Genomic DNA, 27,163 nt, shown 5'->3' on the forward strand with positions numbered 1-27,163 from the left:
GGCCTACGTGTCATCATGGATCTGTGTGTTGGTTCTCTGTGCAGGCCTACGTGTCATCATGGATCTGTGTGTTGGTTCTCTGTGCAGGCCTACATGTCGTCATGGATCTGTGTGTTGGTTCTCTGTGCAGGCCTACGTGTCATCATGGATCCGTGTGTTGGTTCTCTGTGCAGGCCTACATGTCGTCATGGATCTGTGTGTTGGTTCTCTGTGCAGGCCTACATGTCGTCATGGATCTGTGTCGGTTCTCTGTGCAGGCCTACGTGTCGTCATGGATCTGTGTGTCGGTTCTCTGTGCAGGCCTACATGTCATCATGGATCTGTGTGTTGGTTCTCTGTGCAGGCCTACGTGTCGTCATGGATCTGTGTGTCGGTTCTCTGTGCAGGCCTGCGTGTCATCATGGATCTGTGTGTTGGTTCTCTGTGCAGGCCTGCATGTCATCATGGATCTGTATGTTGGTTCTCTGTGCAGGCCTACATGTCATCATGGATCTGTGTGTTGGTTCTCTGTGCAGGCCTACATGTCATCATGGATCTGTGTGTTGGTTCTCTGTGCAGGCCTACGTGTCATCATGGATCTGTATGTTGGTTCTCTGTGCAGGCCTACATGTCATCATGGATCTGTGTGTTGGTTCTCTGTGCAGGCCTGCGTGTCATCATGGATCTGTGTGTCGGTTCTCTGTGCAGGCCTATGTGTCATCATGGATCTGTGTGTTGGTTCTCTGTGCAGGTCTACATGTCATCATGGATCTGTGTGTTGGTTATCTGTGCAGGCCTACATGTCATCATGGATCTGTGTGTTGGTTATCTGTGCAGGCCTACGTGTCATCATGGATCTGTGTGTTGGTTCTCTGTGCAGGCCTACATGTCATCATGGATCTGTATGTTGGTTCTCTGTACAGGCCTACATGTCATCATGGATCTGTGTGTTGGTTCTCTGTGTAGGCCTGCGTGTCATCATGGATCTGTGTGTTGAGTCTCTGTGTAGGCCTACATGTCATCATGGATCTGTGTGTCGGTTCTCTGTGCAGACCTACATGTCATCATGGATCTGTGTGTCGGTTCTCTGTGCAGGCCTACGTGTCATCATGGATCTGTGTGTTGGTTCTCTGTGTAGGCCTACATGTCATCATGGATCTGTGTCGGTTCTCTGTACAGGCCTACATGTCATCATGGATCTGTGTGTCGGTTCTCTGTGCAGGCCTACATGTCATCATGGATCTGTGTGTCGGTTCTCTGTGTAGGCCCACATGTCATCATGGATCTGTGTGTCGGTTCTCTGTACAGGCCTACATGTCATCATGGATCTGTGTGTCGGTTCTCTGTGCAGGCCTACATGTCATCATGGATCTGTGTGTCGGTTCTCTGTGTAGGCCCACATGTCATCATGGATCTGTGTGTTGGTTCTCTGTGCAGGTCTACGTGTCATCATGGATCTGTGTGTTGGTTCTCTGTGTAGGCCTACATGTCATCATGGATCTGTGTGTTGGTTCTCTGTGCAGGTCTACGTGTCATCATGGATCTGTGTGTTGGTTCTCTGTGTAGGCCTACGTGTCATCATGGATCTGTGTGTTGGTTCTCTGTGCAGGCCTACATGTCATCATGGATCTGTGTGTTGGTTCTCTGTGTAGGTCTACGTGTCATCATGGATCTGTGTGTTGGTTCTCTGTGTAGGCCTACGTGTCATCATGGATCTGTGTGTTGGTTCTCTGTGCAGGCCTACATGTCATCATGGATCTGTGTGTTGGTTCTCTGTGTAGGTCTACGTGTCATCATGGATCTGTGTGTTGGTTCTCTGTGCAGGTCTACGTGTCATCATGGATCTGTGTGTTGGTTCTCTGTGCAGGTCTACGTGTCATCATGGATCTGTGTGTTGGTTCTCTGTGTAGGCCCACATGTCATCATGGATCTGTGTGTTGGTTCTCTGTGTAGGCCTACGTGTCGTCGTGGATCTGTGTGTTGGTTCTCTGTGCAGGTCTACATGTCATCATGGATCTGTGTGTTGAGTCTCTGTGCAGGTCTACATGTCGTCATGGATCTGTGTGTTGGTTCTCTGTGCAGGTCTACATGTCATCATGGATCTGTGTGTTGAGTCTCTGTGTAGGCCCACATGTCATCATGGATCTGTGGGTTGGTTCTCTGTGTAGGCCTACATGTCATCATGGATCTGTGGGTTGGTTCTCTGTGTAGGCTGCGTGTCATCATGGATCTGTGTGTTGGTTCTCTGTGTAGGCTGCATGTCATCATGGATCTGTGTGTTGGTTCTCTGTGCAGGCCTACGTGTCGTCATGGATCTGTGTGTTGGTTCTCTGTGTAGGCCTACGTGTCGTCATGGATCTGTGTGTTGGTTCTCTGTGTAGGCCTACGTGTCATCATGGATCTGTGTGTTGGTTCTCTGTGTAGGCCTACGTGTCGTCATGGATCTGTGTGTTGGTTCTCTGTGCAGGCCTACGTGTCATTGTGGATCTGTGTGTGACCATCAAAGGGGTCTCCTTCCTCTTGCAGACAGGCTTGGGCATCTTGGGGAACACCGTGGTGCTGATGGCGTAGGCCCACATCGTGTACAGCGAGCGGAGGCTCCTTCCCGTGGACATGATCCTGTGCCACCTGGCCTTCACCAACCTGATGCTGCTGTGCACGCGCTGCGTCCCCCAGACCATGACCGTGTTCGGACTGAGGGAGCTGCTCAACGACGCCGGCTGCAAGGTGGTGATCTACTCCTACCGCCTCGGCCGGGCCCTGTCGGTCTGCATCACCTGTATGCTGAGGGTTTTCCAGGTAGGTTGCTCAACATTGATAGCTATATATATATTGCCCGGGGCAATATATATCAATATTATAGCTATTGATGTTGTGATATGATGAGACTAGTTGTCTTAGAGATTTTGAATATCGTAATATTGTGATAAGTGTTGTCTTTTCCTGACTTTAAAGGCTGCGTTACACTGAAGTGATGTCACTTTCTGAACTTACCAGACTGTCAAAATCTCATTGCGTAAATGTTTTGTGAAAGCTCCAATAGAGACAGACGGTCTGTGTGGGTACGTTTCTATTTCACACTTTGTTTTGGAGACTGTGTTGGCTCTCTAGTGGTCAATTTGTGGTCAGCACAATATTTGATTTTGTCCATAGTGTCCAGCCCTAACACAGCCCTACTTCCAGGTGGTGACCATTGCCCCGGCCGGGGCCCCTCGCTTGTCCAGGCTGAAGGCCGCCCTCTCCTCCCTCGTCCTGCCCACCTTCGCCGCGCTGTGGCTCCTCAACATGGCCGTATGCATCGCGGCCCCGTTCTTCTCCATCGCGCCGCGCAACGGCACCGTGCCCGCCTTCACCCTCAACCTGGGCTTCTGCCACGTGGACTTCCGAGACGGCCTGTCCTACGTGATCAACGGGGTGGCCGTCTCCGTGAGGGACTTCGCCTTCGTGGGCCTGATGCTGGGGTCCAGCGGGTACATCCTGCTGCTGCTGCACCGCCACAGCCGCCAGATGAGGGAGGTCCGCCGGGCCCAGCCGGGTGGCGGCGGGGCGGAGACCCGGGCGGCCAAAACGGTGGTCACCCTGGTCATTCTGTACGTGGTCTTCTTCGGTATCGACAACGTGGTCTGGATCTACATGCTGACCGTGGCCAAAGTGTCGCCGGTGGTGGCTGACATGAGGGTGTTCTTCTCCTCGTGCTACGCCGCTCTCAGCCCATACTTCATCATCTCCTCCAACAAGAAGGTCAAGGCCAAGGTCATGTGTGCAGCTGACCAAGACCAGCCGTCATCGGACACGCAGAAGTCCAGTGACAAATGTCTTCTGTCTTGACAGGCTGTGGTCCCAGCTGGCAGCTAGATTTAGCTAGACATATTCTCTGTGAAGCCCTCTGAGACATGCTTGTGAATTAGGGCTATAGGAAGAGAACAATGTTAATGGAATGTGATCAAATAGAAGACTATTGTTGACCAAAATCTATTCTGAATAACAACAAAACAGTAATAAACAGGCAATTAAACAGGATGGTAGAGCAAATAGTGAGCATTTACAGTTATTTTTGAAATCTTCGGAAGAAGAAGAAAATAGAATAAAGTAAGATCAAATAAAGATGAGTGTTGACCAAAAAAAACTATTTGGAACAACAAATTAGCCAAGCAAACCAATAAACCTGATGCTAGTGGGCGGCTCTCCTGTCCACTGGCTGTCCCTCATCTGATGGCAGCTCCACACTTATGTGCTCTCTCTCTCTCTCTCTCTCTCTCTAATGTGCTCTCTCTCTCTCTCTCTCTCTCTCTCTCTGTTTCTATCTCAATTCAAATTTTAAAAAGGGCTTTATTGGCATGATAAGGTGCATCTTACATTGCCAAAGCATACATTAGCGACACTTAGCAATTACAAAGAAACAAAAACCGAAAACAAGACATTTTCTTACCCAGTAACATAAATCACACAATCTGAAGATATTCAAAAAGGGAGAGAAAAGAAAATTAAATGAGTGTGATCAGATAGAATAGAAGACTATTGTTGACCGGAATCTATTCAGAATAATAACAAATCAGTAATAAACGGGCAATTAAACGGTGATAGTGTAAATAGTGAGCATTTACAGTATAAAAATTCACAGAATCTGTACTGTAAGTAACCGTTGTTCTCTCTCTCTCTCTCTCTCTCTCCCTCTCTCTCTCCCTCTCTCTCCCTCTCCCTCCCTCTCCCTCTCCCTCTCCTATCTATCTCACGCACGCACTAATCGCGCGTTCACGTACACTTCATGGTGCGCTCTGATTGGTTACGCACCATACGCACAGCTCCAGGGAAGCGTGCGTGCGGTAAACAGAGAAGGGTCCAGCTCAAACACAACAAACCCCGGAAAAGAACAGGGAAGCGGAAGACTCCAACTACTGCCAAATGTAAAAGCTAAAGAAAAGTTAGTCAGGTAGCCTACAGGACAACTGAAAAACCCTAACCTTGTTCTTATGAAAAACAGTTTGCTTGCGTTCCTCGAAGGATTCGTTTTGTTGCAGACAGTTGTCGAGTGAGGTGATAGCGCCCAGTATGCGACGTTACCAAGTTAACGTCATTAGCTAGCGCTATCGGTTTGATGTTATCAGTTGCTCCAGCTCTCCTGTCATCCGTGACAAGAAGAATGCACTCATCAACCAGTCATCTGTGTTTGGGGTGATCCAGGCTAGCTTTCAGTTTGCCTTTGCCCCCATATCGAGCTGCACCTTTTTCTTGTTTCAGGTAAGTTGGCACTTTGGCTACTTGCTAATGAGAGCTAGCGCTAGCTAACGTAACGTGATAGCCGTTTCTAAAACACTGTTTTACCGATACTGTAACATTATTTTGCGTTCGCTGGTGTGTGTGTGTTGTTCATTGTTGTTGTATCTGCTGCTGTTATCTCAGGTTCAATGTGGATGTTATCTTCTTGCTAGGTCGCCATTGTAAATAAGAATCTGTTCTTAATGACTTGCCTGGTTACATAAAGGTTAAATACAAAAATAAATGTATTTGTTTTGTAAAACAGCCTGGCTTGCTGTCCAGCCCTGTCCTTTCCTCCGGCCTCTCTGAAATGACCTGACAACGCTTCCAGCATCGAATGACAATGGCGAGAATAGCCTGGTATCAAGAGAAGGTAATAGTATTATTTGAATAGACTAATGTCTGTAGAAACATAATGGGCGGTTGAAACAATATTTAAATGTGTTATTGTTGCAACAGATCGGGGCCTACGATCAACAAGTCTGGGAGAAATCTCTGGAGCAGGCGGATCTGAATGTAAGCCAAAATGAGTCACGCCTCTACATCACTGTCAAGAGATAAATGTCATGTTTCTAAAAGTACCATGCCGTCCACTCAGGGCATCGACAGCAAACCGAAGAGGACCGGTCACATCAAACCAGACCTCATTGATGTGGACTTAGTACGAGGTGAGCGTGACGTCTGTATAAGACTTAGTACGAGGTGAGAGTGACGTCTGTATAATCTGTCTGTCTGTACGTCAGTCTCCAAGTCATTTATAATGATGATCCGATCATTCCAGGACTCGGTGTGGGTGTGGGTGTGTGTCCTTTGCATATCTTGAGAACCGTTCGTCAGATTGACTTAACACTTGTTGGTTGTGTGTGTTGCTGGGGACCTGAGGAAGTGCTGTTCAAGTTCAAGTTCAAGTAGTTTATTGTCATATGTATAATACAATGTATAATACAATGAAATTCTTTATGCTCTGAGCACCCTCAGCCTTACATAGGACATGGTCACAAAGACCGACAGAAAAAGGGTGTAGACCTACATAACTATGTAGGCTACACGTGATACAGACATGTCTGTACACAGTGCGTGTAGACATAACACAAACCACGATACAGTACAGTACAGTAATGGTGCACAACAAAGTGACAGTGCGTTGCAGTGTGTGTGAGTCAACTGTTCAGCAGCCTGACTGCCTGAGGGAAAAAGCTGTTACTGAGACGGGTGGTGTGTGATTTGATGCTCCGGTAGCGTTTTTTGGAAGGGAGGAGTGAGAACAGGGTATGAGCGGGGTGGCTGGTCTCTTTGATAATGTTTTTGGCTTTCATTTTACAGCGAGTGGTGAAGATGTTATGGAGGTTTGGTAGTTCTGTGCCAATGATTTTAGCTGCTGTCTTCACAGTCCTCTGCAGCAGTCTGCAGTCCTGGGCGGTCAGGTTGCCGTACCACACTGTGATACACCCTGTGTCAGATTTGGTGCAATTTGGACATGTGACACATTGACTAAACCAGCGGTTCTCAACCTTTTGTAACTTAAGGCTCAAAAACAGTTAAATCAGTTCCGAGGACCACCTTCCTAGATAAATGAAAGAGAGAGAGCAAAAAAGTCATTGAAATTATGCATTTTAATTGGAAGTTTCTGATCTATATCATTCTTGAGCACATTTAGATATACAAAAATAAAAAAATAACTAGCTGTAATCACACTTTTATTTTATTTGTATTCATCTATTTGGCAATACCACTGCCTCCGTGGCCCACTACACGGTGCTCTGGGACCCACCAGTGGGCCATGGCCCAGTGGTTGAGAATAGCTGGACTAAACGAGCGAACAGCAAGCTGTGTCTGAGTGCAGCGGAGCTGTTTGATATAAACACCGTCACATCACAAAGACAGGTGAGCACTGTGTCTGAGTGCAGCGGAGCTGTTTGATATAAACACCGTCACATCTACAAAGACACGTGCCCCGCTCATTTAAACTGCCCCGAGAGAGAAGAACGAACACACCCAGGCAGGAAGCAGTAATATCTCCCAGAGCCGTTCTTCGTCCGATCTACTTCACACTGGGTAGGTGTGTTGCTGGCAACCCAAGGACAAGTAGTGTCGGATTTGGTACAATTTGGACATGCCATATATGCAAATAAATAATGTTAGCAATGGGGAAAACAGGCATTGCACTTGCTGGGGACCCAAGGAAGTGCAGTGTCGTCTGTGAACTTGTTTGGATGACAAGCAGCAACCAGCCCCTTCCGGAGAGGCACGTTTTGAACGGGCACTGCACCAGTGATTTGACTAACAAATGTCCTCCCTCAGGATCCACATTCAGCAAAGCCAAACCGGAGAGTCCCATGACAGCTCTGACCCGCAAAGGCCTGGTCAGGGTGTTGCTGTTCCCGTTCTTCTTCCACTGGTGGATCCAGGTCACCTCGAAGTGCATCTCCTCCTGCATTCTGGTGCTGTACTTCATGCAAGGTTATTATTTCACACGCCATATCTAAACTCACATCCAGACCATGGCTCCATTTGTCACGGTTCACACACTTGCTATTTGAATTGACAAAACTTGACTTCCGGTGGAATGGCAAACCGCATGGCTGCTTAAACGCTACTGCTCACTTAAGTTGGTAGAAGAAGAAAAAATACACACACACACACACACACACACACACACACACACACACACACACACACACACACACACACACACACACACACACACACACACACACACACACACACAATCATGCAACAAGCATTCAAAAGGACTAGCCAATACTACACTGCAAAAAGAAAAACAGAACCAGGTACACATAGCAGAGCTTGAAGAGAGGAACACAGACTGACAATCAATCAATCAATCAATCAATCAATCAATCAACACTTTATTCCAGACACAGAGGCGGTCCATACTAGTACATCACAATAAAAAAAATATACAGAATACAAAACATAATAAAAAATACAGACAGATACAAATTTATATAGTTCCAATATTTGCATATAGGCTAAAGCGCCAGTGGTTCCAAAGCCTTGAGGTGAACCTAACCATACTCATGGCAGGGTTTACAAGTGCTGAGATAATGCTATTTGGTGACTCAGAGATCCTGCACATAAAACTGTACATGAAGTTCCTGAGTACAGCAGGGCATGTCGAAACACCACTACTTACAAACATTTGGCTTGCACTGCTCCTTCTTGGCACTTTCAGCAGCAGCCTCATGCCATCATTATATGCTACCTTGAGTTTCTGCATACTTCTACTTTTCTAGCGCCGCCACAAGTGGGCAGTATACATGACAAAAGTTACGCTTCATATTCAAGCAGCAGAAAAAGAGCTCTTTAGTAAACACAAGTTCTGTTTTAATCTCTCCCCGATGAGACCTCTTTCTTTACCGTCTGCATGTGGTGTGTTGCCCTCCTCAGTGGCAGCAGCACTGTTGTACTTGGAGGTCCCTGGGGCGGGGGCCAGCGAGGTGTTTGGGCCCATGTGTCTGATGCTGCTGCTGGGTACCGTGCACTGCCAGATCGTCTCCACTGAATCCAGCCGGACCCCCTCAGGCAGCCCGGCTGCCAGCAGCACCACCAGCCCTTCACGCAGACGCAGGTATGCTCCTCTTTGTTTGGAGGCTGCAAACATCGCTTATACCAACACTCCACTTCCTCACACACCTTCACCACACAGTCCTCATTCAGCCCATAGGCCCCATGCTATGTCACAATATACTCTCATCAGCCCATATACTATGTCACAATATACTCTCATCAGCCCATATACTATGTCACAATATACTCATCAGCCCATATACTATGTCACAATATACTCTCATCAGCCCATATACTATGTCACAATATACTTTCATCAGCCCATATACTATGCTACAATATACTCTCAGCAATGCTCTCACCAGGCTTGGGAACCTTCATGAATTGAATGCATGGTCAAATCCACTTCACTTCCTGCAGTTGTAATTGTAATGGGAATGTCAGCCAGCTGTAAGGAAACAGAATTGGAATTGAATTGGTATGTGAGCAAACAGAATTATATTCAATTGAATTTCCCATCTAATAGAGGCTGTCTTGACTCACTAAAAACATGATGAATATAAACATGAATCAAAGTCATTTTAATAATGTACATTCAATCATAATGTATGGATTACGATTATGTTATATGCATCAAATCCCACCTGAAAGGTACCTTTAACATTTTACGATATTCAATTTTGATAATACATAACACTCTAATTTCAACTTCCTGAAATTGCAAATAAATTCCAGCCCCCCCCCCCCCCCCCCCCCATTTAAAAATTCCAATTAGAATTCCTACGTTGAATTGGAATTGATGAGTTAATTCATGAATTGATCCCAGTCCTGGCTATAGGTTGAAGTCATTGGATCATGCTTATTGTGTCCCTTTGACTGTTCCATTGATTGTTGTCTCCAACAGGCCAAGGAAGGGCAGAGGGCTGAAAAAGTGTGACGAAAAGGAAGACAGTGGGGATACGGAGAAGCTTGAAGAAACCCAGCGGTTATACAGAACCGAGGAGAGACGGGTACAGTCTCATTCAGTAGATATACAGAACCCAGGAGAGGTGGGTACAGTCTCATTCAGTTATACAGAACCCAGGAGAGACGGGTACAGTCTCATTCAGTTATACAGAACCCAGGAGAGGTGGGTACAGTCTCATTCAGTTATACAGAACCGAGGAGAGATGGGTACAGTCTCATTCAGTTATACAGAACCCAGGAGATGTGGGTACAGTCTCATTCAGTTATACAGAACCGAGGAGAGACGGGTACAGTCTCATTCAGTTATACAGAACCGAGGAGAGATGGGTACAGTCTCATTCAGTTATACAGAACCCAGGAGAGGTGGGTACAGTCTCATTCAGTTATACAGAACCGAGGAGAGACAGGTACAGTCTCATTCAGTTATACAGAACCGAGGAGAGACAGGTACAGTCTCATTCAGTAGACATACAGAACCGAGGAGAGACAGGTACAGTCTCATTCAGTTATACAGAACCCAGGAGAGGTGGGTACAGTCTCATTCAGTTATACAGAACCCAGGAGAGGTGGGTACAGTCTCATTCAGTTATACAGAACCCAGGAGAGACGGGTACAGTCTCATTCAGTTATACAGAACCCAGGAGAGGTGGGTACAGTCTCATTCAGTTATACAGAACCGAGGAGAGATGGGTACAGTCTCATTCAGTTATACAGAACCCAGGAGATGTGGGTACAGTCTCATTCAGTTATACAGAACCGAGGAGAGACGGGTACAGTCTCATTCAGTTATACAGAACCGAGGAGAGATGGGTACAGTCTCATTCAGTTATACAGAACCCAGGAGAGGTGGGTACAGTCTCATTCAGTTATACAGAACCGAGGAGAGACAGGTACAGTCTCATTCAGTTATACAGAACCGAGGAGAGACAGGTACAGTCTCATTCAGTTATACAGAACCGAGGTGAGACAGGTACAGTCTCATTCAGTAGACATACAGAACCGAGGAGAGACAGGTACAGTCTCATTCAGTTATACAGAACCGAGGTGAGACAGGTACAGTCTCATTCAGTTATACAGAACCGAGGAGAGACAGGTACAGTCTCATTCAGTTATACAGAACCGAGGAGAGACAGGTACAGTCTCATTCAGTTATACAGAACCCAGGAGAGGTGGGTACAGTCTCATTCAGTAGACATACAGAACCGAGGAGAGACGGGTACAGTCTCATTCAGTTGATATACAGAACTGAGGCTAGTAGAATTGACAGTCTACAGGCCAGAGCCAAAATGCACCCGGCACTGCATTTGGCCACTGGTTAGTGTTGTTGGTCTTCGCAGATATCTAGCTGCAGAGTAGAAATTAATTGATCCCTGATATGATTTTTATTTGATTTTTAAGACAACATACAGTGAAGATAGTTCATAGTGGTAAGCCTTCTCTTAACTCCACTATAACTCTAGCTTGTTGGCTTTTATTATGCCTCCGCCGGCGATAGCCAGCCGGAGGCATTATGGATCCGGGTTGTCCGTCCGTACGGCTGTCCGGCTGTCCGTCCGTACGGCTGTCCGTACGATGTTTGTTAACGCGATATCTGAGGAACGCCTGGACGGAATTTCATCAGATTCGCCTTAAACATTCACTTAGGCTCAAGGATGATCTGATTAGATTTTGGTGGTCAAAGGTCAAAGGTCAGGGTCACTGTGACCTCTCAAACGCCATTTTCAAGCTTGTTAACGCGATATCTGAGGAACGCCTGGACGGAATTTAATCAGATTCGCCTTAAACATTCACTTAGGCTCAAGGATGAACTGATTCCATTTTGGTTATCAAAGGTCAAAGGTCAAGGTAACTGTGATCTCACACACCCATTTTCCAAGCTATGTAATGCAACATCTCAGGAGCACCTTGACGGAATTGCTTCCAATTTGCCTCAAATGGCCATTTGGACTCAAGAATGAACTAATGGCGGAGGCATAAGTCCGCGTTGCAGTCGTTCTAGTTTTATTTTCTTGCAATCTGATACAACTATCCCTTGTGCTTTTACACAAGGTTGATTTAATGATCACATTCACAATCATCCATTTGTCCTGTTTATATTTTTCTCTCCCAGAACAACAAGAGGAAGTCGGGTTTCGGGGCGTCTGATGAGCTCTCCAGTGAGGAAGAGGAGGAGGCACACTCGGTAGAAGATCTTCCTCATCAAGAGAGACACCCGGCTTCAACTGTCCTGAGGAAGAGAAGTCTCAAGCCGTTCTCAAAACCCACACTGAGGCCTCAGGTAAACCTTATAAAACCCACACTGAGGCCTCAGGTAAACCTTACAAAACCCACACTGAAGCCTCAGGTAAACCTTACAAAACTCAGGTAAACCTTATAAAACCCACACTGAGGCCTCAGGTAAACCTTATAAAACCCACACTGAGGCTTCAGGTAAACCTTACAAAACCCACACTGAGGCCTCAGGTAAACCTTATAAAACCCACACTGAGGCCTCAGGTAAACCTTATAAAACCCACACTGAGGCCTCAGGTAAACCTTACAAAACCCACACTGAAGCCTCAGGTAAACCTTACAAAACTCAGGTAAACCTTATAAAACCCACACTGAGGCCTCAGGTAAACCTTACAAAACCCACACTGAGGCCTCAGGTAAACCTTATAAAACCCACACTGAGGCCTCAGGTAAACCTTATAAAACCCACACTGAGGCCTCAGGTAAACCTTATAAAACCCACACTGAGGCCTCAGGTAAACCTTACAAAACCCACACTGAAGCCTCAGGTAAACCTTACAAAACTCAGGTAAACCTTATAAAACCCACACTGAGGCCTCAGGTAAACCTTACAAAACCCACACTGAGGCCTCAGGTAAACCTTATAAAACCCACACTGAGGCCTCAGGTAAACCTTATAAAACCCACACTGAGGCCTCAGGTAAACCTTATAAAACCCACACTGAGGCCTCAGGTAAACCTTATAAAACCCACACTGAGGCCTCAGGTAAACCTTACAAAACCCACACTGACGCCTCAGGTAAACCTTATAAAACCCACACTGAGGCCTCAGGTAAACCTTACAAAACCCACACTGAGGCCTCAGGTAAACCTTATAAAACCCACACTGAGGCCTCAGGTAAACCTTATAAAACCCACACTGAGGCTTCAGGTAAACCTTACAAAACCCACACTGAGGCCTCAGGTAAACCTTATAAAACCCACACTGAGGCCTCAGGTAAACCTTATAAAACCCACACTGAGGCCTCAGGTAAACCTTACAAAACCCACACTGAAGCCTCAGGTAAACCTTACAAAACTCAGGTAAACCTTATAAAACCCACACTGAGGCCTCAGGTAAACCTTACAAAACCCACACTGAGGCCTCAGGTAAACCTTATAAAACCCACACTGAGGCCTCAGGTAAACCTTATAAAACCCACACTGAGGCCTCAGGTAAACCTTATAAAACCCACACTGAGGCCTCAGGTAAACCTTATAAAACCCACACTGAGGCCTCAGGTAAACCTTACAAAACCCACACTGAAGCCTCAGGTAAACCTTATAAAACCCACACTGAGGCCTCAGGTAAACCTTATAAAACCCACACTGAGGCCTCAGGTAAACCTTACAAAACCCACACTGAGGCCTCAGGTAAACCTTATAAAACCCACACTGAGGCCTCAGGTAAACCTTATAAAACCCACACTGAGGCCTCAGGTAAACCTTACAAAACCCACACTGAAGCCTCAGGTAAACCTTACAAAACTCAGGTAAACCTTATAAAACCCACACTGAGGCCTCAGGTAAACCTTACAAAACCCACACTGAGGCCTCAGGTAAACCTTATAAAACCCACACTGAGGCCTCAGGTAAACCTTATAAAACCCACACTGAGGCCTCAGGTAAACCTTATAAAACCCACACTGAGGCCTCAGGTAAACCTTATAAAACCCACACTGAGGCTTCAGGTAAACCTTACAAAACCCACACTGAGGCCTCAGGTAAACCTTATAAAACCCACACTGAGGCCTCAGGTAAACCTTATAAAACCCACACTGAGGCCTCAGGTAAACCTTACAAAACCCACACTGAGGCCTCAGGTAAACCTTATAAAACCCACACTGAGGCCTCAGGTAAACCTTACAAAACCCACACTGAGGCCTCAGGTAAACCTTATAAAACCCACACTGAGGCCTCAGGTAAACCTTATAAAACCCACACTGAGGCTTCAGGTAAACCTTACAAAACCCACACTGAGGCCTCAGGTAAACCTTATAAAACCCACACTGAGGCCTCAGGTAAACCTTATAAAACCCACACTGAGGCCTCAGGTAAACCTTACAAAACCCACACTGAAGCCTCAGGTAAACCTTACAAAACTCAGGTAAACCTTATAAAACCCACACTGAGGCCTCAGGTAAACCTTACAAAACCCACACTGAGGCCTCAGGTAAACCTTATAAAACCCACACTGAGGCCTCAGGTAAACCTTATAAAACCCACACTGAGGCCTCAGGTAAACCTTATAAAACCCACACTGAGGCCTCAGGTAAACCTTATAAAACCCACACTGAGGCCTCAGGTAAACCTTACAAAACCCACACTGAAGCCTCAGGTAAACCTTACAAAACTCAGGTAAACCTTATAAAACCCACACTGAGGCCTCAGGTAAACCTTATAAAACCCACACTGAGGCCTCAGGTAAACCTTATAAACCCACACTGAGGCCTCAGGTAAACCTTATAAAACCCACACTGAGGCTTCAGGTAAACCTTACAAAACCCACACTGAGGCCTCAGGTAAACCTTATAAAACCCACACTGAGGCCTCAGGTAAACCTTATAAAACCCACACTGAGGCCTCAGGTAAACCTTACAAAACCCACACTGAAGCCTCAGGTAAACCTTACAAAACCCACACTGAGGCCTCAGGTAAACCTTACAAAACCCACACTGAGGCTTCAGGTAAACCTTACAGGCTATTGGAAATGCATTGTTTCATTGTAAGAGATGATCAAGTTCATCAACAAACATTCTTTTGTAATAGAAATTACAGTTTTCTTGCTTTTTATCCATTTTCTGCCATTTTATTTTGTTATAATCACACACCTCAATAATATTGATGTAATGATATGAAATCTCATGCTACTATATGGTACGGTATCTACCAAAATCAAAATATCACAGTATATAGTATTTCACAGATGTAACCAGTAAAATGGTATATTGTTACATCCCTACTCAATAACATCCTAAGCTACCAATTCACTTAATACATTTTTGGTTATTTGGGACCCATTTTTAGCCTACCTCAGTGAGGCTGGGGGTGACGGGTGACTTGCCCGCTTGATCTTTCGCGGATCCCGTTACGTGGGGTCTCGGACACGATATGTCCTGCAAGCATGTAAGATACCTTGTGCAACTGGTAGCATGATATAATACTGAGTGTTAAGAATATATGTTTTTTTGTTGGTGTTTGTTGTTTTTTTCTTTCGTTCTCATGTCTATGAGCCTGTCTGTGTGCCTTGTTTGTGTGTTGTTTAACTCATTGAGTGCCAATGACGACTATCGTCGTCAATTCAAATAGTAACGTAGAGTGCCAATGACGACTAAAGTCGTCAATTGCGTTTTTTGACGGTGGGACGTGGATCAAAGCCAGATGCATCTCCTGTAAAAATATGGGCGATGTCGAATGTGTATAAGCTATTTTACGGACCCATTAGGTGGCGACAGTGCTCTCCAGATTAGAGAAAGGGGAGGAAAAAACAGAGAAGAAGTCATGGGGAAACGGAAACCGCATCAATATGCATGAAGCATAACGTTAGCTGTGCCTGTGAACAGCAGCCAATCTGCTGCCACAATTGAGCCCCTCCGTCTCTGCTGCGATAGCCCCTCCACATGATTAGTTGCCGACACCAGCGTCTTTCTGAAAAGTTACATTATTCTCAGCTGGAAGCGCTGGGAGCCGGCGACAAAAATGGCGGAACGCTGTGAAAAAACTGAGACTCAGAGCCACCAGAGACACTCCCACGGAGGAGGAGTTTGCAGTTGAGGGGGGTGGGGGTGCTGTTTTATTGAAGAAAATTACTGTTCAGATGTTTCAGGTCAGAAAATATTAGCTTCAGAGTCAGTGATTTGTTTGAAATGCTTCATTTCACTAAAGGCTCATTATCTCAGCTTCTAGATGGAAACGTCTGTTTTTGGTGAAATCAACCTATCTTCTCCGGCTGATAACTAAAGAACGGAAAATGATATCAATAAACTTTTTTTTGCTGATGATACAATAGAGTCTCATCGTTCTTTGGGCGTGTTCGGTGTTTACATAGTAATATCACACAATATTCTGTGGGCCTCGAGAAATCACTGAAAACGCTCTGAAAGGGCTGGCACTGGGAGCATCCGTTTTCCAAAAGTGGCTGGCACTCAATGAGTTAAAAAAGAAAGTTGCTAAAATAAAATATTGGGGGGGGGGGGGGGATCCTAAGCATCTTCATGCTGTACCCGAAGTCTTTTTGAAGACCGTCAAACTGCGATGCGTTTGATTTGAAAACAGGAAGGAAGTGGGGCTACTGTCCGGGACTCCAAGATGAAGCCTCGCGAGCTGGAGCGCCTCAGGCCAAGCGAGGGCTCCCGGCCTGCCTCCGACACTGACGACACCCTGTGGGAGGAGCTTCTGCAGGGGCCTGACTACGCCTCCACGGGGAGCACCGACAGCGAGGGGGAGGGGAGGTACAACGCTGGCATCGCCCTCCCCCAAGCCACCACTCCCAGCAGTGATGATGAGAGCCTGCAGCAAGGAATGGCAGGAGTGAGTCTGACGAGAGTCGTTGCCAACTGATTTTGCATATGGATTTAGAATGGACTTTTCTTTATGGGAAAAATTACTTGAGAAAACATCTTAGTCAAATGATAGCCTAGTCTAGTAAATAGTTAAAGTAGGGCTGGGCGATATAGCTGTCGGCTGTAAAAGGGTCTATTTGAACCGTAGCTTATTTATCAAGGCACATAGGTAATAATTTTAATGTTAACACAAAAATTTAAAATACACAAATTGAGTGTAGCAGCTGTGTAATAAATATGCTCGGTTGGGAACTTTAGGATTTGTCTGTTTGATTGGTTCTTTGATATCAAGGGACATCGATATATATTGAACTATTTTATTATTGTATTGATGAATTGTCTATCACCGATATATATTGCTATTGATTTATTGCCAAGTATTGCCCAGCCCTAAGTTAAAGGTACCATACTGTGAAAATCGCTTTTGATTGGGTTTTGTGGTTTGTATAAACTTGGAGGTGTTAAGTAACATCTGTAAAAGTATGAAGTCACTTGTTGCTACTGTCTTTCCTCTCCCTCCCCTGCCACAAGATGGCGCCCCAGGAGAGGGATGGATCAGAGTTTCAGATTTGATTGATTTTAAATTCTCAAATTGCCCATCTAACAGGAGAATATTTGGTATCATCACAACTAGGGCTGCATCTAACGATCATTTTCATTATCAATTAATTTGTAGATTATTTTCTAATCGATTAATCGTTTGGTCTTTAAAATGTCACAAAATGGTGACAAATGTCCATCACTTTTCCCCCCAAAGCCCAAGCTGACGTCCTCAAATGTCTTCTTTTGTCTTGAACAACAGTCCACAACCCAAACATCATCAGTTTACTGTCATAGTAAAGTAGTATAGTTTCACATTTAAGAAGCTGGAACCACACATTTTTTGTATTTCTTTCTAAAGAGAATAGCTTATATTTTATTACATCGTGCTCATAAGAAAATGAAGTGCTAAGGTGCTGCATAACGCTGTCTCAAACGTTCCAAGCACATTCATCGTCTTCATAATCACAAAAAGATGCTTTATATAATTTAATAATTGCCTTGGAATATGTTGTCATAGTCCGGCTATTTTTTTTGTAATATGTCATAACTGTTTCCTATGAGCTATTCCTGGGTCATACATAACACCCTATTGTTTGTGAAACACTACAGTAGTATATCTGCATTCAGCTCATTCAGTCATTGCCCAGGTACACACTGTGTTATGTGTTCTGTGTGTTTTGCATATACCTGACTGTGATGTGTTGTGATTGGCTGCAGGGCCAGCTGTCCTGACTGTGATGTGTTGTGATTGGCTGCAGGGCCAGCTGACCTGACTGATGTGTTGTGCTTGGCTGCAGGGCCAGCTGACCTGACTGTGATGTGTTGTGATTGGCTGCAGGGCCAGCTGACCTGACTGTGATGTGTTGTTATTGGCTGCAGGGCCAGCTGACCTGACTGTGATGTGTTGTGATTGGCTGCAGGGCCAGCTGACCTGACTGTGATGTGTTGTGATTGGCTGCAGGGCCAGCTGACCTGACTGTGATGTGTTGTGATTGGCTGCAGGGCCAGCTGTCCTGACTGTGATGTGTTGTGATTGGCTGCAGGGCCAGCTGTCCTGACTGTGATGTGTTGTGATTGGCTGCAGGGCCAGCTGTCCTGGCTGCAGGCATGCCACCCATCCAAGGACCGTGTCAGTGCCATCATCTGGGAGCAGGGCGAGTGTAAGAAAGCAGACATGTCAGTATTGGAGATCAGTGGCATCATCCTCACACGGGTACACCTCCCATAGACCGCTCGTTACACAGCCGTGTCTGCTAGAGACAGAGCCAAAGTCAACGTCGCTTCCTGCTGCACTCCCTGCACCTGAGTGGAAGAAATGTGAATGGCGGTGGACGGAGAGATACGCTATAGCTTTTTGATCCCGTTTGAATTGTGCCACGGGAGTAACACACGTCATGTTTGTCAATGTAAACGATAACTCTGCAAGTCGAGAAAGTGGCAGTTTGTGGTAAAACCGTGGCACTATAAGTTATAAATCAGAAAGACTATACGCACAACCCGTCGCGTAAGTGACGTCTCTCCCGCCCGTCCATTGTTGTTGATGGTGTGACGTATAATGTGCGACACGAGATGTAGTTGATTGACAAAACGAAACCTTACGCTTCAGTTTCAGGACAAACTGCGACTTTCTTGACATGCACAGTTTTGTCTTTTAAATGGACTAAATTTAACATGTGTACCCCGTGGCACAATTCAAACGCGATCAAAAAAGTAACGTACACATGTATCTCTCCGTTCACCACCATTCATATTTCTTCACACGCTGGTACAGGGAGAAAAGCAGGAAGTGACGTTCACTTTGGCTCTCTATTGCTCTTAGTGGCGTCTGCTAGGCAGATCTTGACCAGATTGTGTTTGCAAGAACCTTTTTATCAGCGGCGTTTCAGCCCGCTTCGGTGGCAGATGGGTGCTGGTGTTTGCTACACAGGACAAAACATTTTGCCTCGAGGTAGTTTACTTTACACAATCAGAGGAAGGTATTTTGCAAGTCAAATTAGAAGATTGTTCTGGTTGCCAATTTACCTGAGACTATCCAAATCATCCTGGTGCAACAATACCCACCCATCTGCTACTCTGCACTTTCAAACAAAAGTTATTATTTGGCTTGATATGTGTTGAGCTGGGCTGCTGCTTGATTTTTTATTTCTGCAATATTAGTCCCTGATTGATTCAACACAATACTAGCCTGGTAGAACCATCCTGATCATGTGACCTCACATTCTGTTTCGCTCTACAGGATCAGTCTGGACTTCCACCTGCACCCAGCCATTCCCAGAAATTACAATGTAACCGGGCCAATCAGGCGCCGGCGCCGTACTTGACAATGTAACCGGGCCAATCAGGCGCTGGCGCCGTACTTGACAATGTAACTGGCCAATCAGGCGCCGGCGCCGTACTTGACAATGTAACCGGCCAATCGGGGACGCCACTTGCAAAATAGTAATGGGCGTCTCCAGAAGCAACAAGCGGTAACGTTAACATGAGTAGAGTAAACAGCCATAAGTGCAGTTAGTGCAGAAATAGTCTCAATAACAACAATTAAACAAGAGTATGCACCCGCGGAGTTCCTCAGCGGAAAAGACGTTTTTGCCATTCTTCCGACTGGATTTGACGGTGTTGATTGGCTGAAGGAGTTGTCTGTCAAGGCAAGTAGTCCCGCCCACTGAAATCGATGTGAGCGACTGGAAGTCCAGACTGATACGTAGAGCGAAAACAGAATGTGAGGTCATGTGATCAGGGTGTTGTTTTTTACCAGGCTAACACGATCCTGTTGTTCGTATAGACCGTTTTCAGTCTGTTTCTTACATCATCCCATAGAGACACTGCAAAACGCGTCATCATTCAGAAGCCACGCCCAAGACGGGGGAAAATACAAGGAAGCACTGCCTGACGACTGCAGCTGGCAAAACAAACCGCGGCTAACCGCGGCGAACTGAGGAACTCTCATCAGATATAAATAGTTTTGCTGGGTTTTACAGGGATTCGGACAGTTTTCTTTTTAGATAATGTCAAAAGATTATTTCAGTACACTTCCTCCAACGGAGAGGGAAAGGTACATCGAGAAAATGAACTCAGTTGGCCTGGAGCAGTGTCCCTTTTCATTGCCCAAACAACGCTGGATAAACGATCCCACACAGTGGCCTGAAGTGAAATACTATGACATGAGCTTTTAGGCATGTTTAAATGAATGAAAATAACGCTGGTGTAACATCAGACAGATGGCATCAGACGCGCTGGCGTTCTCCTACAGTATGTCACGTAGTTGCACACAAAGATCATATATATGGAAGATGAACACTCCAACTTACTTCCTTGACAGCTAAATTCACATTTTCTTCTCGCGAATGCTCAATGGCTTCCTTGTTTTGCTCGGGAGTACAAAAAAACTTGAATTGGCGATTTTTTACATTTGTTGTGTGCGCAGCCCACCACACAACAGCTTTTAGCTATGTTTAATTCAAGGAAAATGGCGCCGGTGAATAGGACTGAACGGAGCGATTTCCCCCGTGATGGGCGTGGCCTATTTCATGCAGTGTCTCTATAGGGCCTTCTCTGTCCTCCGCATGACCTCTGACCTCTCTTGTCACACAGGTGAAGTTGGTGGAGCAGGGCATGGGTTACCTGGTGCTGGGCGGGCTGGTGACGGCCATGCTGGCGCTGCTTCCCTTCACCTTCCGCCTGGCGCAGCAGCTGGACACGTCGAGCCTCGGCTCACTGACGCCGACGCAGCTGCTGAAGATGGCCGCCGGGCCTCCGGACGCGCAAGCCTACGCCTTCTTCTTCATCACCACCGTGGAGAGGGTCTTCCTCACGGGCCTGTTCTTCTTCATGATGTGTGTGGCGGAGAGAACGTACAAACAGGTGAGGAATTAACAATCGTATGAAACCTCTCCAAACCGAGGTGGGAAGACGTGAGAGATGTTTCCGTGGGCTAAAGCCGTGTTCACACCGAGATATTTATTTTTCGCTCTGTCGCTTGATTCAACCCTTTGGAATCGCTCTGTCGCTGTGATTAAATCGCTCATCAACAGGCACACGAATTGACGGACATGTGGGGGCTATAACGTTACGCAATGTCATGCTGTTTGTCCACTACGAGCCACCATAGTTGTTTACAAGCTAAGCCTATCAGCGTGCTCCCCTTGCGAGCTCCATACCGGTAGTACAGACTTCACTTCATGTCAGCTGTCAGCCTGTCAATGCGGTTTGTTGCCACACAATAAACCAGCGATTTGTTCCAAGCCAGTGTGATCCTTGACTCACTCTCAACACGGCAGCCAATCAGCGTTGAACAGCGAGCGACTGATGCCAGCGTATTTTCGCTCGAGTTGGGATATTTCATCTCGGGCGACGAGCGTATTTTCTCCCTATCGCTCTGTCTCTGCCGCTCGGACGCCCAGCGATTTTTCTCCCGGGCGAATGTACGCTCAATCGCTCGTTTGCATTGACTTTGTATGTAAACTCGATGCCAGCGAAAAACTTTAATAGGTCGGTGTGAACGCAGCTTAAGGCACGTTATGTACTTGTGACGGTTTTGAAACTCATGACTTTTTTCTCCAACAGAGACTCATATTTGCCAAGCTCTTCAGCCACATCACTTCAGCACGCAAGGCCAAGAAGTCTGAGATCCCACATTTCAGGCTGAAGAAAGTGCAGAACATCAAGATGTGGTTATCACTACGCTCCTTTCTCAAGGTTTGTGTTGTCCGTCCGCGCTCTCCTGTCCTGTTAGTTCACTGCTTTCACCACTAGAGGGAGACACACACTCACACAGCCCTGCCTCTCGTTTGGAATGACCTCTCATTGATTTGTCTGTTCCATGCAGAGACGAGGGCCCCAGCGCTCTGTTGACGTCATCGTCTCCACTATCTTCCTCTTAGCACTTTCCATTTCCTTCATCACCTGTGCTCAGGTCAGTCATATCCACTCCTCCCTTCTCCCAACAGATTTCTTCTGATTAGAGAATCATAATGAATTCTCTCTTGCAGATAGTCTGAGTTGCATAATATAGGAAACAGTGGTTGGAAAGACACTTATTTGTGAAACACACATCCATTGTCTGTTACTTCATTTTGTGAAGATAGATTTTAAAGTTAAGGATAATAAAAAAAAAAGATATGTTGTGAATGACAGTTGCTTGCTTGCCTTTATTTTAGGCCGTCACCCCAGAAATTGTAATTTCCCAACTAATCAAAATGCCAGCGGCTAGCAGACAGTTAAAACCACACACTGTTTCTGATGTCTCCCTCAGCTCCTGCACAGTCACGAGACATTCCTGGAGACTCTGACCAACTGGGAGCTGATGGTGTGGGGCTCCTCCCTCATCCTCTTCCTGTTACGCCTGGCCCACCTGGGCTCTGAGACCAACTGCAAATACAGCAACGCCTCTGTGCTGCTCACTGAGCAGGTGTGTGTGTGTGAGTGTGTGTGTGTGTGTGTGTGTGTGTCTGTGTGTGTGTGTGTGTGTGTCTGTGTGTGTGTGCGTGTGCATGTGCGTGTGCGTGTCTGTGTGTGTGTGTGTGTGTGTGTGTGTGTGTAACACGTGCACACAAAACAACACAGACATTGAAAGAGTGATTAGTAAATAGATAGTGGTGCTGCCACAATTGGAAACAAAATGGCTGTCTGGAACACATGGACTGAAATGATGTCTGAGCACAATACACTGGAACTTGATAACAATGCTGACAACATTCTGTTGATATGCTTGATACTATCTCTCTGTCATTTCCACCAAAGTGAAAGTGTTTGTTGTGGATTGCTGTTGTTTTGTGTGTAATTGTGTTTGGCTGTGAGAAAGAATTTGCTCTTGAAGACAAACTAAACTTACGTAACCTACTAATTCTTTATGATGCATGTTTGTCTGTACGTAAACTAACTAACTCTTTATGATGCATGTTTGTCTGTACGTCAAAACCTTTTTAGATCAACTTGTATCTCAAGATGGAGAAGAAGCCCAACAAGAAAGAAGAGCTCAACATTGTGAACAATGTTTTGAAACTTGCTACAAAACTGATGAAAGTAAGCATGAATTCTGCTGCTTTTACAGACCTGCTTTCCAGGTCAAAGTACATGATCATATGCAGTTATACATACTGATTTGAATTATTATTATTTTTTAAGCACAGCTTCCCAAATGGGGACCCAAATTTCATGGAAAAACATGCTTGGCCCTCCTACACGTTCCAGAGTGTAAAATATTTTTTATTTCAAATATTTTATTTCAGTTGAAGTACATCTAAGGAGATTACTTGTGAAAAACATGTTGTGGGAAGCATAATAACGTGCATTTTGAATCTATAAACCCTAAGAAGCAATTTTTTTTTCACTTGTTAAATTTCTGAATGAAATAAATTATTTTTTTTGTTTGCTAGATTTGACCATATGACATTTGGCCCTCTGTAGCAAAATGTTTGGGCCCTCCTTTTGTAAGGCATCCATAACTGCTGTTTCCTCCCTCCTCCCCCGCGCAGGAGCTGGACACTCCGTTCAGACTGCTGGGTCTGACGGTGAACCCTCTGATCTACAACATCACCAGAGTGGTCATCCTGTCTGCCGTGTCTGCTGTGGTCAGCGACTTGCTGGGCTTCAACATCAGAGTGAGTCCAGTTCTCCCCCCTGCTGACTCTCCTTTCTGCACTAATGGTTTAACACCAAGGCAGTACAAAATCAATGATGGCAAATTATGAGTGACTATACAGAAAGCTAGCCTAAACCTGACGAACCTGCTAGCTAGCTAGCTCGTGTGTCATTTTCTGTGGCAGCTGTGTCTGGCCGCCCTCCCGTTTAGACACATCTTCATACTAAAATGGCCAAGCCAATCACAGCCCCCTTTATGACAGGGCTTTGTTTAATACTCCTCTGATTGATGAGTATTATTAGTATTGATGAGTCAACCACGCAATTGTTATTTCTGTATGGCAACCCGCGGCTAGCAGACCATTGCTAACGCTCTTCTGATAGACTCTGTAGGACCACCTACCTCCATGAGATCCAGTCATATCGATGCACAGAAAGAAGTCTGGTAAATGTGACGGTCGCTTCATGTCGGGGTCCTGCATCACCCTGTCAGGAGTTATTTCGTGATAATGACCAGCTCGCTGTAACAGCTGATCTCATGGCGCTTGGCAAACCAGCTGACGTTAGTGTGTGTGTGTGTGTGTGTGTGTGTTGGCATTAACCTTCTTCCTCTAACGAACATTTGATCTTTTTTGCTTAATTCCCAGCTGTGGAAAATCAAGCCTTAATGTGAATTGGCCAAACCCCCCCCCACTACCTGTCGGACACTGGAGAGGAGAAACTCCTATCGTCTTGCTGCAGACAGCCAATCGTCTATATTTAAGTGTGCAAACCTACTGACAGTGTATTCGTCGTCTGTGCCTTCCAAGGAACACTGAACTCTCTCTGCCTCCGGATTTCATCGGTCCATCCACACCAAGCATGAGATGCTCTGACAATCGCTCACGCGCCGTCGGCTCGCTCGACAGACCCTTTTCACGGGGGCCATTTTGTGTCTAAAAGGCAGGGTAAACACAGGTGCAAGCAAAACACTAATGAGGCCTTCCAACTTACAATCATGAAAGTTGGAAACCCTCATTAGTGTTTTGCTTGCATCTGTGTTTACCCTGCCTTTTCGACACAAAATGGCCCCCCTGAAAAGGGACTATCGGCGCAGCAACACACTGCTTCTTTCAGCCGCTCCACTAACCCATTGCCTGACCTTTGACCCTTGAATGTCCCCGAGTCTGTAGTGAAAACAAGCTGTTGCCTTCTAAGGTCTGAGATAAGGATGCAGGATATTGGATTTTTTTGCTGATATTTTCCAACTCTTTTGGTCGATTGCCGATATATGCGCACATTTTTCCCCACATAACTTCAGAGAACATCAAGTCTCTCTCTTGTTGTGGAATTAACACATTCTAGAGGTCAACAGTCACGTGACGATGTCGCCCGGTCCTGAAGTGTGATTTCTCCATAGACATTTAAAAACAAATCCTTATAAGTTGTAAGGCTGGAACCAAGCCAACCAGCGACCTACTGAATTGTGACTGACCATAAAACATTTCACTCTGAGCAAAAAATAAAAACGCTCCAAGTGAAATGTTTTGTGGTCACTCACAATTCAGTAGGGCGCTGGTTGGCTTGGTGAATTCTCTGAGCTCACATTAAACGGTAATCAACAGAAGACCATACTTTTGTAATACACTGTAGAATAAAAACGTGACAATTTATGATTTTTTTTTTATTATATACTTTTTATTTCAATAGATTTACTTGAATGAAACTTCATACCGGTATTTCAAAAGAAAGTGAAACATTATATTGCAAAAGCAGTTATAGATACCATGTTATTAAGCTATTCTGCAGACTGGTTTACAAAACTATTTTCCTTTGAAATGCTAAAATTTTAAATTAGTGCAATTATTAAGAAAATAATTTTGTTATGGTTCATTAAAAGCACAAGCTGCGGAGATCTCACTGGCTTTCAGAAGGACCATAACCTTCAGCAGCTGGCAATATTTGCTTGACTTAAAACTGATGGAAAGGTAAGAATATTGACCTGTACATCTGAGAACATTAAAGCACATAGTGGAAAAGGCTTCACTTCCGGGAACGGCAGCTGAGAAAAAGTGGGCGGTGACTGTTCAGCTCTATGATGCCTGTATGCTCTTATCGTGACGGCCCTCTGGCAGATACAGATGTAAATACAACGCTTTTCAAAATGTACACATTCACTGGGCAAAAGAAGATAACTAATTTACATTAAGCTTCTTCAATCTACTTCATTGAACATTTTGGACATAATTAAAACATCATATCGGCAGAAATGTTTGTTTCGGGCCGATGTCCATATTTCATTTTAAAGTATTTTGCGCCGATAGCGGTGACCTGCTGATATCATCCTGCATCCCGTGTGAGAACTTTTCAGACTCGGGCGGCATCCAGATTTCCCCAATGTGTGTCATGTGATGTGTGTCATGTGATGCGTGGCCAAAAGGTGAAATAGCCAAATAGGAAATAAGAGAGAGAAATGCAGACAATATTGTAGATAGTTTATGTGTAGCCTCATTTACAGATGTTTCTCAGCAGTATAGTATGGTTCAATTAACTGAAAACATGCGCAGTGTGCTATGTGAAGCCAGTAAATCAAAATTGGTAGCCAACCGTATGAAATGAATTTTCATAGGACTTAACTCTGCTTTCAATCTTTTGTACTATTTAAGGAAGAAAATATTATAAATTGTAAGTGGGCTTTATTTATTGGGTGTTCAGTATTATATTATTAGTGCTTAATCTTGTAACGGTACCTGTAGATGCTGACTCTTGGACCACCACCAATGCCTTTGTACCGAAGACCATGGTTGACTAAAATAACTATGCAAATACTGTATAGTTCTGCTTCAAGAAAATGTGTTGTTTTGTTTGATAGAAGTGATTAAAATGCTTTTTCATCCTTTGATGTGGGCACTGATTTGGTATAACTGTGAATTAGACCACGTTTTTCATTTCCCATACTGAAGTTACTGTATGTAAGATTGCTGTTCTCTGCTGCTTTAGATCTTTCTTTGGAAGTGGTGGAAGAAGCACTGATAAATTTTACTTAAGTAAAAGTAGCAATACAACAACGTAAAGATAGCCTACTCCATTACAAGTAGGCTAGGCTACAATTCCTGCAAAATTAATTTGGCAGAAAAATGTACAGAGTATCAAAGTAAACTTCCTCATGCAAATTTTCCCCATTTAGAGTTATATTCTTCATAGTCATTGGTAGAAGTACTGATATATTTTGCTCCAATACAACAATGTAAATATACTCCATTCACAAGTAGGCTAGGCTACAAGTCCTGCATTCAAAATCTTACACACACACACATACACACATACAATATATATATGTATATATATATATATATGTGTATGTGTATATATACATATAGCCTATATATATATATATATATAGGCTATATTATAGGCTATTTATTGAGAGCTATTTGGGTAATCGATAACATTTATAGTTAATTTATAAAGATGATCACATTTTTAATAGAGTAAAA

The 27,163-nt window shown here is 45.0% G+C and overlaps 2 protein-coding genes across 3 annotated transcripts; both read left to right on the plus strand.

Moving 5' to 3' along the window:
• Positions 1–230: 230 nt before the first annotated feature.
• ora1 (olfactory receptor class A related 1) lies at positions 231–3,807 on the plus strand (the record flags this gene model as incomplete). Its single annotated transcript, XM_083661605.1, is given in 4 exon segments — positions 231–279; positions 2,447–2,547; positions 2,551–2,778; positions 3,163–3,807. Coding segments are annotated over 4 exon segments (1,023 nt in total).
• Positions 3,808–4,865: 1,058 nt separating this feature from the next.
• phtf1 (putative homeodomain transcription factor 1) lies at positions 4,866–26,535 on the plus strand. 2 transcript variants are annotated; one of them, XM_083661781.1, is made up of 17 exons: positions 4,866–5,217; positions 5,501–5,608; positions 5,695–5,751; positions 5,834–5,903; positions 7,537–7,695; positions 8,647–8,827; positions 9,671–9,815; positions 11,843–12,010; positions 16,279–16,533; positions 18,193–18,321; positions 20,700–20,969; positions 21,672–21,803; positions 21,934–22,020; positions 22,360–22,515; positions 23,034–23,129; positions 23,582–23,707; positions 24,335–26,535. In XM_083661781.1, exons 2-17 carry the CDS (start codon positions 5,573–5,575, stop codon positions 24,353–24,355), a joined length of 2,088 nt encoding a protein of 695 aa, XP_083517907.1. In that variant the 5' UTR covers positions 4,866–5,217; positions 5,501–5,572; the 3' UTR covers positions 24,356–26,535. The 2 variants fall into 2 exon arrangements, with proteins under 2 accessions (XP_083517907.1, XP_083517908.1); XM_083661782.1 differs by having other exon boundaries at positions 9,671–9,776.
• The last annotated feature ends 628 nt before the right edge of the window (positions 26,536–27,163 follow it).

This window comes from Poromitra crassiceps (assembly GCF_964638095.1).
Source record: "Poromitra crassiceps genome assembly, chromosome: 27".
Classification (NCBI taxonomy): Eukaryota; Metazoa; Chordata; class Actinopteri; order Beryciformes; family Melamphaidae; genus Poromitra; species Poromitra crassiceps.